This window comes from Aquarana catesbeiana, linkage group LG01 (genome assembly GCF_042186555.1).
Source record: "Aquarana catesbeiana isolate 2022-GZ linkage group LG01, ASM4218655v1, whole genome shotgun sequence".
NCBI classification, from domain to species: Eukaryota; Metazoa; Chordata; class Amphibia; order Anura; family Ranidae; genus Aquarana; species Aquarana catesbeiana.
Window position 1 is genome coordinate 811033755 of NC_133324.1, and position 14648 is coordinate 811048402.

At 38.9% G+C, this 14648-nt stretch overlaps 1 protein-coding gene across 1 annotated transcript in view; it reads left to right on the forward strand.

Moving 5' to 3' along the window:
* The window catches only part of FGF20 (fibroblast growth factor 20), a 7863-nt gene extending 2419 nt beyond the window's left edge, over positions 1 to 5444 (forward strand). Inside the window, exons 2-3 of the mRNA XM_073612246.1 lie at positions 1602 to 1705; positions 4107 to 5444. Coding sequence (XP_073468347.1) covers positions 1602 to 1705; positions 4107 to 4343 — 341 coding nt within the window. The 3' untranslated portion in view covers positions 4344 to 5444. The remainder of the gene's footprint in view (positions 1 to 1601; positions 1706 to 4106) is intronic.
* The last annotated feature ends 9204 nt before the right edge of the window (positions 5445 to 14648 follow it).

A 14648-nucleotide genomic window follows, 5' to 3' on the forward strand; every position in this document is an offset into this window, starting at 1 on the left:
TCATGCCCATACACTTCTGATATGAAACAAAATGTACAGAACTGTAGCACAAAGAACTCTGTATGTACAATGGCCAGAGACAGTTACAGATCCTGGAGGGATGTGGCAAAAAATATTTGCCTCTGGAAATGCTCCTAATTTGGAACTTTTAGAAAATGTACTACAAAATCCCTGTTTTGGTGAATGTTACATTTGGTTTGGAAGTACTCCCACTGGCCTGTCTTCTCAGTTAAGAAAAAAAACAACTGACTTTTTAGGATTGTTGTATCCATCTGAGACAGCATATTTAGTGACATTTCTTTAGGTTTAAAATGTTCCTTATTGTTATTTTTGAAATGTTGGTAATTGTGTTGAAGAAATGTGTGATGGCAGTTGATAATGTAATTTGAAAGTTTTGTACTTGCATTTAATAGACTGTCTGTTGCACATAAAATGGTGGATATAAGGTGAGCACTCTTGCCTTGAGATGCTTGGTCCTTGGTTTAGTTTCCACTTGTGACACCATCTGCACGGAGTTTGTATCCTCCTCTTGTGTTCTCCCTAAATATTCAGTTCATAAAATTCTGACTATTCTGGCTCTAATCTAAGTTATCCACTTGGCCATGATCTGAACCATGTCTAACATGAGAAAGGACTTGGACCTGAACTAGCAGCCTGGCCATGTAAAACCTCACAACCAGACCAAAAACAATCACGTTACTGCTTAATGTTCCCAGTCGGGCATAAAGGTTCTAGATACAGCATGTGATCAATGTAATAATTAAGAAATCCCCCTCCCAAAATGTATGTATCCACCTATCTTCCACTGTATTGTGAGTATGTTACTGTAACTCTCAGCACACAGCGCAGACCTATACACCTCACTTTTCGAGGACAGGCAAGGATGGAAATGCTTATCTGACAGGAAGAGTGAATAATGATTGAGATATTTATTCACAACTCTTTTATCTGAACAGACTAGCTATTGTTGATAACAACTCCCTCCCACCATCGTATTGATTTAGCTGTTGTAAAGCTGATTAAAATACTTTCTATCACTTTCCCATACTCAAGGCAATAAATATTAATTCTTCTTCTTCTTTGATGCTTACCAGTATAAGGGTTTAATTCATCTTGCAAAATTTAGAATATATATATTTTGGAAGATAAATGGTTGCTCCAGTTTATTACTCCGAACAACACAATTTTGATGAAGTGAGAAAACTCTAGCATTGTATGTAGACAGGAATCATTATCCTAAGCATAAATATTAGGTAGAGATCAAATATTTGCTGTGGTTCTTTTATATGGAGCTCCCTTTCATACTGCCCCTATTCTAAACTGAGCTTCCTCTGATGTGGTCTCCCACTGGTTGACTCACCTGCTTGTTGTGATTTTTTTTAAAGACATGCTTTGAAAAAGATAGCACAATAAAGACAAAATACCACCATCATTTTCATGGGGAATGAGTCCACTTTCTGGGGCTCCATAAAATATAAACGGCATGCTGTAATGTTATCTTGGAGTTTTCTATCAAATGATCTTCCTCTCATGTTATTTATTAAAGGTTTCTGTTTAGCCCGGGTGATGAAACCTAATTCTCACAATTTTTCTCTTGATAGGCATTCTAGAATTCATCAGTGTGGCTATTGGTCTGGTGAGCATAAGAGGTGTGGACACTGGCCTTTACCTGGGCATGAATGATAAAGGGGAGCTCTTCGGATCTGTAAGTATATATTTTACTTAAATTAAAACATAAATCAATTTTAAAAGGCCTAGAAATTACTTAAATAAGTTTGTGCAAAGTACAGTAGTTTTAAAACATGCAGCTAGTTGTAATCTTTTAGGTTAACTGTAATATGATTGTTGCTGGGGGTTCTTGCTTTTTAAGTCATTGCTGTCTGTGCTGCTTTAGTGAATAAATCACACAATCCTTCTCCAAAATTAAGAGGTAGCGGGGGTTATTTACGAAAGGCAAATCCACTTTGCACTACAAGTGCAAACTACAAGTGCACTTGAAAGTGTACTTGGAAGTGCAGTCGCTGTAGATCCGAGGGGGACATGCAAGGAGAATAAAAAACAGCATTTTAGCTTGCACATGATTGGATGATAAAATCAGCAGAGCTTCCCCTCATTTCGGATCTACCCCTCAGATTTACAGCGACTACACTTCCCAGTGCACTTTCAGTGCAATTTCAAGTGCACTTTGGACTTGTAGTTTGCACTTGTAGTGCAAAGTGGATTTACCTTTCTTAAATAACCTCCACTGTCCCATTGTGCAAAGATGAGATCACTCGGTATCACACATGTAGATTTTCCAGTTTGCTGTGGAATCTCTGGGTGATGGGGTTTATCTTTTACTCTTCCCAGTGAGAAGATGGTAGGAAGGTCCATTGGGATAGCTTAAAACGGATCTTCGCCTGCCCCCCCCCCATTTTTTTATTACCCCCATTTAATGGATGGTCTTTTATGCACATTTCAGATACCCACCCAGAGGATCCAGTGTTGACCCGCTGAGATACTCTTATCTACCACCACTGCTCAGTCCTGCAACACCATGTTGCTTGTGATGTCATTGAGAGGCTGGGTTCAGCTCTTCTGGGTTCAGCCAGTGCACCGCCCAAAGGTGTGGCGCTTGGCACACCCCCCTCCTGCTCTCTGAATGAAGGGCCATGCCTTCTGGGATATGTGATGTGCATATCCCAGGAACCACAGTAAGCACTGTGCAGGTCATTCACATAGGTGGTTAATATGCATTAGGGGCAGAGGGGGGTGCACATTTAAAAATAAAAGTACATAAAGCAAAACAAAAAAAATACAACTGCACTATTTATATAGCAGGGAGGGGCAGAAGGATGGGTGAATTGGAGGGTAGTTCCCTCAGAGGGTGCAGATCTGCTTTAAATGAGTTAAAGATTACATGGAATGGGTTGCAAACAGATTGATGAACACAAAACAGTTCACTAGTAAAGTTAAATTACCTTGTTTACACCTAGTCTCTGGGCTTCTGCATGCAGGCAGTCCCATTCATGTCTGTTGGGATGCAGCAGCTGGACGGACATGGCCACTGGTCCCAGTTTGACAGTTGTGCAGGTGCGGGTGCGTGTCCCTGAATGCTGACAGCTTGCATTTGTGGACACACACCTGCATCTGCATGGCTTTCAGATTGGGACTATCGGCTGTGTCTGTGCAGCCGCTGCATCCCAATAGACATGGACAGGACTGCCTGCGTACAAATGCACAGAAGACCTATCTATGCATCCCATGTGGACAAAGATGGCCCTTCGCAATGATATATGCTTAAGTATACCCATGCGAATGAGGCCTAATTCTGACTTGGCATGGACCTACTGAACAATTTTCTTCAGTGTCCAGGCACAATCCATTATTGAGAGAATTAATACAGCATTCTGCAAGCTTGTCAGAGATTTGGTACCATACAGTTTTTGCTATAGATTACTTTTCAGTGGCTGCAAGAATTAAAAAACGAATGCAATTTATACTTCTACACTAAAATGTTTATAGGCGTTGCCAATAAATATGCAGTTATAATGGATAGAAACTGCATTGGTTGCTCAGTAAGCTGAAATACAAAAACACTTTATAATTATTCCCCATTATAAAAAGGTAATGAGACAAATGAACCCTAATTCTGTATGCCATCTGAATGACAGCCTTATTCAAACATATTGTTGGGCTTTAGCTTGTCCTGGTATTATATTCACAAGCGCTGAAACAACACATGAAAGAACGGGATATGGTTGAAGAAGAATTTCCCATGCTTTCAGCAACGTTTCATACAATTGTACTGTTCTCCAGGTAATGTGCAGTTAATGTTCTGATGTAGTACCTATTTGGTGCTGCTCTTTGCTTACATATATTTTAAAGATCTGATTTTTATTACCTGAGGGCATTGTTGTTATTGTACAATGAAGAATCAATATTATCTTTAGATTGGTAAATTGATCTTTTTTTCTAAGAAGAATTAGTTAGTGGAAACAGTGGCACTTGCAGGCTAAATGTGGTATTGCACTGCATTTCAAATTCTTCTGAGAAAAAAACAAGAATACAAAAAAGTTCAGAATTTTACTATCCTTATTAATCTTAAAAATGTCTATTTTTAACAGGAAAAATTAACTTCTGAATGCATTTTCCGGGAGCAATTTGAAGAAAACTGGTATAATACTTATTCCTCAAATCTATATAAACATGGAGACTCTGGTAGACGATACTTTGTAGCACTTAATAAAGACGGAACTCCTAGAGATGGAGCTCGAGCTAAAAGACATCAGAAATTCACGCATTTTCTGCCTAGACCAGTAGACCCTGAGAAGGTACCTGAACTCTATAAAGATGTCAGCTGAAAATCCACAATAATAATGAAGGATATTTATGCCAAAAGCAGGTCTTTTCTTGAGGAAAAGTGAAGATGAAAGTATGTAAAAGACCTAGCGTCTATGATGACTTGGATGAGTAAGAACAAAAAAAAATGTTGATGGCTATTGTAAAGACCTGCTACATTGTGAATGAAGATGCAAGAAAAAGCAGATAAGACACAGAGCCAATATTCCTTTGCTGCTCAATTGTGGAATTAAATGGCCTTATAGGAAAAAGCGTTGGACTATCTGATTGGCAGTTGGAACCATATTACATATTCTAAAACTATAAATACCAAAGAATGGATAAAAAAACATGGAATGGAAAAAAAAACCAATACTGACTAACATTGGGGGAGATTTTTTCATGTCAACTGGATAAAAAAAACAAACTGCATTTTTGAAAAGCTAATTAAACCCAAAACTGGTATTTTAATTTTGGCTAGTTACTGACAGAGTGAATCATATGTTGGCTGGTTAAATCTTTTAAGAACCCCTATGCATCAAGAAAACCCCATCTTATTACAGAGGCAAATAATATCATCCTCCCTAATGGATTCTTCAGAAAAAAGAATAAAAACCCGAAGCCTAGTTTCAAGAGAGAGGGCATGTTTGTTATGGCTTTGTGGAAGGGGTACTGTCACATACTGCTGTTGGTTAATTTTATTATTGGAGTCTCTGAGAGATTCAGTAAGCCAGCCTTTAGCCAACAGATGCATTGACCGTTAAAGATATTTCCAGACAAGAATGCAGTTTACAGCCTGTGGACTAACTATGCATATATCTATAAATATATATTTATTTTTTATACTTATTTATTTAAAATTCTATTTTTTACTGTTTTGTCTATAGAAAGGTCACATAACTCGTGATTAAGAGTTATGGTGCTTTTTTTGTGCATCATCATATTAAGACATTCCAAACTATCAACCGAATAATGCATCACTTTTGGAAGACATGACAATGGGTTTCCACCATAAATAATGTTTAACACAGATCATAGGATCAGAATAATTTGTATGCTGACAACAAAGTGAGGTTATTGGATTCCTTCAATGTATATGAATGCCCAACATTGTAACAATCTCATTTCCCATTTACAAAGGTATTAAAATACACATTGTAATGAAAAGATTGGTCTTGTTTCAGTCTCTGACAAGTTTTTCTGCCTTGGTATCTAAACCTGTTGACATTAAACATAACCTAAATGACTTTTAATGCAGCTGGAGAGGTTGCTACATCATTCTATGTATTGTGGTTTGTCATTCCAAGCAATGTTAAAGAACATTATTTTTTAATATCTTTCAGAAGATAAGGTTGTGCCTTGGCAGCACATTCGGAAGGTTGTCATATGGTTTGTTTTGGCAACGATATCAATCAAAAGGAACTCAACAAGTTTCCTTTTAACTAATGCATAGAGATATCAGAGCTGGTATAATGTGCCCTTACAGGGATCTTGATAGTTGACAAAACATTTATAAAAACAGGTACAGTATCCTGTAGAAACTGACCAAATATTTGCTTTAATATTTAAAACTGAACTATAAAGAGCACCACTACAGACAGTGATTGCTGTGGTTCACACCAAATTTTCCAGAGTATTGACTTCAACAGCTTTTCCTAAAATGTATCTGAATTTATAATTTGTGTACAGTATGTCAAGATATTTTGTATATAAACAATGGGTTATATTATGGAGCCACATAAAAAACAATGTACTTTTTTTAAAGGGGTGTACAGCTTGGACCTTCCATACTCTGCTGTTCAAGCTTCCATTAGAAGTAGGCTCTATGAAATCCATCTACCTCCATTTATTGGGTGGTCTATTGTGCACATTTCAGATACTCACCCACTCGGAGGATCCAGTGTTATCCTGCTGAGATCCTCTTGTCTACCATCACTGCTCGGTCCTGCAACACCGTGTTGCTTGTGATGTCATTGAGAGGCTGGGTTCAGCTCTTCTGGGTTCAGCCAGTGTGCCACCCGATGGCATGGCACTTGGCACCCCCCCTTCTGCTCTCTGAATGAAGGGCTATGCCTTCTGGGATATGTGATGTGCATATCCCAGGAGCCACAGCAAGCACTGTGCATGTCATTCACCTAGGTGGGTAATGTGCATATGGGGGGGGGGGGGAGGGGCAGTACACTATTTAAAACAAAAAAGGGTGCTGATCCATACTCTGCTGTCCAAGCTTCCATTAAAAGAAGGCTCTATGAAATCCATCTACACCCAGCCCAACATTACCCATAATAGTGCTTTCACTGGATGGGAAATTAGCCCATAAAAATAAAGTAAAATTAATTCAGAGAGACAAACAGAAGAGAGTTTTAAAATACATTATGGGTTCTCTGTAAAGGTAATCTATGAGGATAGATACATGGGAGCTGCTACTGCAGACATTTTTTTTTAAATTGTGCCTTAAATGTTTCAAGATCAAGGTCTCTAGTGACCTAGGGACTTGGTGAGTCACTGACCTGGAACAAGCATGCAAGATAGGAATTCAGATTTTGAAGACTTTACTAGCTGTGTGTGTGTCCCAGGTCTGGTGACTCACTGGGTTGTGACCAGGATGACGGCAGGAGCCTGAGCCTTTAAAACCTAACTCCATTCAAAAAATTTTTGTAAATCACTCAATCAGTATGACAGCCAAGCAACTTGCCTTTTTAAAAGAAGGCATCAATGGTCATATTTCTCTATGTACAGGATTTCTTTGCTACTCTTTTTCATCTTGATAAGTCTGATGCTGTTTAAGGTGTATGTCAAGCCAAAACCTTTTTTAGTTTTGGATAGCGTGGGGAAGGATTAAATTCCCTGTCTGCTTTTAATTGCTGCCAGGAGTTCTGTTAGAGAGATTTGTTTCCTCATTGTATCTTGGTGACATTGGTATTATCAGACAGAACATTTATGAAAATTTACATCAGGGACACAGACAGAATAAAAAAAAAATCATTAAAGAGAGAAGACTGAATAGAATTATGGTTCAGGGTACCCATGGAATATAAAACACGAATATATTTATTAGTGTATATATTTGTTATATATATATATATATATATATATATATATATATATATATATATATATATATATATATATATATCAAAAAATAGGAGATGCAATCCTGATCTTTACAAAATTCTCTACTTCAGTACTTCATATACATTACAGGTAATCTGAGTAAAGCTAGAAAGTGCCGCACTACATTTACTGATATAGAGTGACTTATATCAAAATTGCAATAATAGGAATATGTGTATAAAACCATACAATCATATGAATATCTGCACTAATCAGTGAATGTGAATTAGAACAAAAAAGGGGTCCATAAGTGACATCAGCAAAGAAAACTTCAAAGATAAATTGTAGATGTGTTGAACTTCGGTTTTGATAGAAGGGAACGGAGCCAATCCACAGAAATCACCCAAGTCAGACGGGCATCAGGAGAATAAGCTCTCCCAAACATCCCTATATGGCAGGTCCCCGATTCAATTCCACATCTGGTCCCCAGATGATGTCTTTTCAGACGAAACATGTCGGGTTGACGCTCATCTAACCACTGTGTTTACTATAGAGACACTGGATTATATGATGATATGCCTGTTTATTTCCTGCTTGATGTAAGTGCAGTATTCATTTAATAAATAGCATTTTAAATGGAATTACACTATGTGGAGACCTCTTTACTTTTATGATGTTTGACCTACTGAGAGATAGAGAAGTTTAACCTGTTTGCTGTGGAATTGGATCAGGGATCATACAGCGATACGTTTGGAAGAGTTTATTCTCCCGATGCCCGTCTGACTCAGTGTTGACAGCCCATGAGTCTATTTAATCTGGTAAGCACATTTAAACCTCCTTATTGGTGGTGGCTTACCCACTTGGGTGATTAATGTGGATGGGCTTGGTTCTAATTCACATTTGCTGATTAGCGTGGATATTCATATGATTGTATGATTTTATACACATGTTCTTATTATTGGAATTTTGATATAAGTCACTCTATATCACTAAATGTAGCGCAGCACTTTCAAACTTTTTGAAAATGCTTGCAGCTGTCCAGTTTACAAGTTAATAGCGCAGTATATTATTAGAAATTAATCTGAGTCAAACGACTGCACAGTTTCGAACATCACCATGTTCTTCATCAAGCTGCATCTCTGAAGAACATGGTTATATTCGAAACTGTGCGGTCGCTTGACTCCGATTACCTGTAATGTATATGAAGAATTGAAGTAAAGAGAATATTGCAAAGATTGGGATTGCATCTCCTATTTTTTGATATGTGTCTGGTGGAAAATCAAGGAAGTCCACATTCGGTGTGATTTTGTAAGAAGTATACTGGCTACACAGCAGAAGTGTATATATGCACAAACACATAAAAACAGCTGCGAACACAATAAAAAGGTTGAAGTTCAACTGCACACTATATACAGACCACCATCCCCAAGCTTATGCAACTTTCCTGATTCCTTATAGCAGTAATCACATTACATTAAACTCCAAATAACAAGGCATGTAAAATTTGGGGCGTGTCCAATTGTTCACTGTGTAATGTTTACCACCACAATTGCACCGGTGTATTTGTGCTGTTTCTACTCTAACCAAAGGGAAAGCATATTGCAAGCTTTTCTTAGAATGCCATTTAAGAGCACAGTGCCTGGTATTCCTCTATGAGTAGAATCAGTTTAATAACTCCTCAGAGCACCTCTTTAGAGACAGTTGTTCGATGCTTTTGTAAATATTGATTCCCAAATTATTTATTGGTCATATATTCAATCTGCCTTATTTGAGTATATTAGTCATCAATACCAACATCAATGTATAGTACAGATTTTGGTCCTGTTAGATTCACCAGTGTCCAACACACCATAGCATAATCTGTGCACACTTTACTGCTTGTGTGTTTTTTGAACATATTTATTGATTTGGATATAAATAGTACCATAATTGGGAAAATGTTCATAGGTCCCCAAGGACATGTAATGTTGGATCTTAATGAGTATCCACTGATGAAACAAGTAACATTCCCACACAAGCATGTATGTGAGCAAAAAAAAAATATTCATATAAATAAATAGTTCTTTTTTCTTCCAAGACTTATGTGTTGGTCTAATTGAGGTGTAGTCCAGGAAGTAAATCCCAATTGTAAGGCAATCCTGTATAATTAGATCAAACAAGGGTCCCAAAAGTACTCGAGCTGGTAGCTTAGTGGTTTGACAGCACAAACATCCAATGTTAATGCAGAACAGCAGCAAAAAGTTATAGAGTAACCAGGATTCTATCCTTGCAACCTATGAGTCCCACTAGCATGTTTCTCTAGGTAGGCATGATTGTCCTTATTAATGACACATTCCAAAAAAAAAATTAACCTGATGTGAACGCCGGAAAGATGTCCCACCCATTCCTGCCCACAAGTGCGCTTCCCAGGGCATTATTCATTGGTGCCCACACCAATCCATAGCCGTGTCTGGTGATTTATGATTGATAAGATTAAGATTAAAACATGCTTTTATCATAAGAAACATACAAAATTGATGGCAGTGTTTAAAGCAGGAGAACAATTTGCCTCTAACTAATAAATCCATCTACTTTCATGCTGAAGCAATATTTTATCAAAATCTGCACCCCATGGATTCCTGTGTGCTCTATCCAAAGTGCAAAAAGTAAGCCAAACACCACATGATGAGCCACAGGAGATCTTACGTTTCCTGATGTCACATCGGAGATATGATCTGATATACAAATTTTAAATAGCTGTTTAGTTTTTCCAAAATAGAAGCGATCACATTCACATTTAAATAAGTATGTTATTCCCTCAGTATTGCAGTTGGTATATTGGGACAATGGGATGCCAAATTATCTGACTATCGGGCAGGAAAATATATAGATACCTTTGATTTTGCAACATACTGATGAGATTCATAGTAACTGTGGGGTTCACTTATTAAAACTGGAGAGTGCAAAATCTGGTGCAGCTCTGCATAGAAACCAATCAGCTCCCAGTTTTTAATGTCAAAGCTTATTTGAACAAGCTGAAGTTAGAATCTGTTAGGCTCGGTTCACACAGGGGCAACACGATTTCAGCGCGACTTTGTACGGCGACTTCAACGCGGCTTCAACGCGACTTCAGCGCGACTTTAGCAAATTACAACGCGACTTCAAGTCGCCTCCAGGACAGGCGACTTCGGCTGTGGCCAATCACAGGACAATCAGCTCTCTGGGAGGGAGGGGTTTGCCTGGGCAAACAAAATTTTTTGCCTGCAAAGTCGCTTGACTTTAGAGAGAGATCCGACTTGGAGGCGACTTCCATTGATTTCTATGGTACAGGTCGCCTACCAAGTCGGATCCAAGTAGTACAGGGAGTACGCTCTGAAGTCGGAGCGACTTCAGTAGTGTCTATTAAGACGCTCCCATTCACTGTCATGTGAATCTCTTTCTGGGACGACTTGGGGCGACTTGAGGGGCGACAAGTCGGATCCCAAGTCGTCCCAGTGTGAACCGAGCCTTAGGCTACTATGCACAGCTGCACCAGATTTTGCACCATTATGGTGTTCTAAGCCTTCCCCACTTTTAGCAAAACTAAGCAAAAAAGTTTTGGCTTTACATATACTTTAAAACATGTACAGGTGTTATGTTCTTTTAAATAATACTAGTAAATATAAGAAATATTGATCAGTTTATATAAGGTCAAACAGCAGAGTCATCCTTTATTCACTGACTACCTAATTTGAAAATGCAAATTACGGTAACTAATATGATTATTCTCTAATTTATATTAACAGAAATAAAAACCCTCTGAAAAATTGGCCACAAAATATCCAGATTTGTCCTCACTTTCATGGTAAATTCTGGTTCTTGCAGCATTGTCTTCTTAACTCCTAAAATAGATTCTCCAAGAAACATTCACTGATCTGACATAGTGAACCCAGTTCCTATTCCACCCACTAGCTGCACAGTCACTCAGTATTTTGTTTGCTCTTTATAACATTCTTGGGCTTAGCTTTATAAATACCATTGATGGTGAATGTCTGTGAATGAGCAGTAAATATAGGTAAATTTAAAAAAAAGTGCTCGGTTTTCATCCACCCTTTATAAACAGACTCGTTGTCAACATTTAGGTTTACATTTAAGTTGGCCATAGATGGTTCGAATCTCAGCTGGATCAGCAGGAACCGTGGTGAACCCATGGTTGCAGGAAAAAAAAACGCTCCATCTATGGCCAGCTTTAGTAATAGATCTCTCATTACATGCATATAGTCAACCGAAATTTGCCAAGTACAGTGGAACCATTTGCTTATTGAATATGTTTTTTTGTCAGATAAGATTTTGCATACTGTTCTTTTGCTAACTCATCAGGTATGGGGTTGTTTGTTTCCCATGCACAAAAGCCTAGTTGCTAGCAGATTATCTCTAAAATGACCCAATCAAACAGATAGCCAAATCTTAGTATAATTATCTTTAATAGGTGATGAAATAAACCCTCTCCTAAATTCAAAACAATTTTAAGAAGTTTGACTTAAAGTAGTATTAAACCCTCAGCGTTTTTTTAGCTTGCACAAAATACAATAAACATTTCCCGGTAAACAAAGTTTTAACATTTTTACCCTGGCAGTTTACAACATTTAACGCTGCTGGCTTCTGCTATCTCTTGCTTCTTCCTTGACTTTCCAGTCTTCATAGGAAAGAGTTCACTGTGGACAGTGCAGTCTTCGGCCAGTCATTCAGCTTGAAGAAACAAGGAGGGAGGATCGGGGGGGGGGGGGGTGCCATTTGAGGCTACAGGGCTATGTGTTTCTGTTGATGCAAACAGTTTTGGGAGACACGGCTCTAAACTCTGCATGCAGAAGTGGCTGAAAAGAATGCTGCAATTAAAAGGAGGCACCTGAAACTGGAAATCTGGGACAATGGTGATGGCATCAGCTTAAACTGCAACAGAGGTAAGGATTAAAAGATAAAGAATTTGCATACTCTGTAAGTTATTAAATCAGCTGCTGAAATTGTTTTAAAAAATGAGAGTTTAATATCACTTTCAATTATATTTAAACCCTAATACATTGCTTTTATTTGCTCCCTTTTGGTCTGGTTAATTAACCAATTTTGTTTTATCTGTCCATGTGTAAATACCCTGCCTGTGCTGCACCCTTTTCATTTGGCTTGGTACACAATTGTTCCTGTGGACTAACCCCCCCCCCCCTATTTTTGTTATGGAAAAGAGGGGAAGAGGAGATATTCTGTAGTCCTTGTGCTAGGGTGACAACACTGCTGTTTTATAGATACAGTTGTGTGAGTACAGTAATACCGCGTACACAGGATCGGACATTTCGACAACAAATGTTTGATAGGAGCTTGTTGTCAGAAATTCCGACCAAGTGTAGGCTCCTTTGGACATTTTTTGTTGGAATTTCCGACAACAAAAATTTGAGAGCTGGTCCTCAAATTTTCTGACAACAAAATCCGTTCTGGTAAATTCCGAGCATGTGTAGACAATTCCGATGCACAAAATTCCATGCATGCTCTGAATCAAGTACGAGACGGAAGCACTCAGTCTGGTAAAACTAGCGTTTGTAATGGAGATAGCACATTCGTCACGTTGCAAATTTAATAATCTTTCAATGCAGCGCATTTTCTTCTTCTTTATAATGTAATGCTAGAATTATGAAGTTGTTTTGCTGCTGATATTCACACAGAGTTCTCACAAACTGATTTCTTTAATATTTCTCGTGATCTCCTGAATAATATATATATATTTTTTTCATCAGATCTCCATAATAATATTTAGAATTTATTTTTATAGTGATCTTTTTTCTTTTTTTTTTTTAATGAAGATCTCCATTTTATTTCTTTTGTTTTTTATGAAGATGATCTACTTTTTTTGTTTTTAATGAAGATCTCCTTTTTTTTTCTTTTTTTTATAGTGATCTACTTTTTTTGTTTTTTTGGTTTTTATGGAGGTAGAGGAGGTGGAGGAGGAGGAGGAGGATGGTCCAACTCACACAGGTGAGTTCGCCCCTCAAACCATTATTTAGGGCCATATGTATCACTTCCTCACAAAAGAGGCGTTGACCCACCTCCATTTCCTGCATTTTGTTGGCAGCCATGCAGGCATAGGCTTCAAGAAGACTGGGGGGTCCTGAGGGCCGCAGAAGCCTGCCAAATTAACCCAAGTGCTGACTCCTCCATGTTCCTCCCCTTCCTGTGCCTTTTTTCTTGAAGGGAGGGGAGGGACCTGGGATTCGGTCAGGCTACTGGGCCCAGCCACCCCCTGGCTACCACTTACCCCCGCCACCTCCTGGCTGCCACTTTCCCCTGCCATCTCCTGGCTGCCACTTCCCACAGCCTCCTCCTGGCTGAGGCTTTCCTGTGTATGAAAAAGGGACATAGTTTTAGTTTATTGTTCATCAATCACACACAATTTTCAGAAATACGTTGAACAATGCTATACCTGACTCAAGCTGGGCTCCTCCACATCTTCTTCCTGGGTGGAAGGCCCAGGTTGGACATCAGAAGCCTCAGCTGGGGTGGAAGGAAGAGTGGAAGGAAGGGTTGAGAGTGAAGGTCTGATTTCAGTTTGGTCTGACAGAAATCGCAGTCTGTCATAGTACCACAGCCTGGGTACATAAATGTCATCTGCTGCTGCTCCTGATCTCTGTGAATCCTGTACCTTCTTGAGCTCCCTATTATAAGTGCTCCTCAGGCCCCCAATTTTACACTTCAAATAGTTGATGTCTGCCGTGGGGATCTGCGGCTTCACAAATTCAAGCAATTTATCCAGTGCTGCCTTCCTCTTTTGTCGATTTGTATAAAAGGGGTGTTTTGTCTGCCACAGCTCTCTGTACAAATCAATGAATTGGGGGAGGAAATCATGATCATTGAATCGATCCATTTTATCTGCAAGACACAACACACGACAAATATTAATGTCAGGCTAAACTCTCCTAATCTTGGCCCAATATAGGCCTCAATCTCTGAGCAGTATAGGCCACTGATGCCCCAAGTTAAAATTGTACCTTTGTTAGAATGATCGACGCTTCCGATACTCCTTCCTCCGCTCACAGATCGTACGTATGACGCATGTGTGTTCCGCTTTTTATACACTGCGCATGCGTCAAACTCCGCCCGCCCCTGACCTTCTATCTAGTGTATTCCCCGTCCCTTCTCTTTTGGCGCAGTGAGAGAGCCCATGGCGGAGAAAGAACAAGTGCATGCAGACAGCAGCAGCAGCAACAACGAAAGGCCGGAACCACAAACCTCCCGATCCCGGAGGAGATTTAAGGCCTCAAATATGTCCTTTG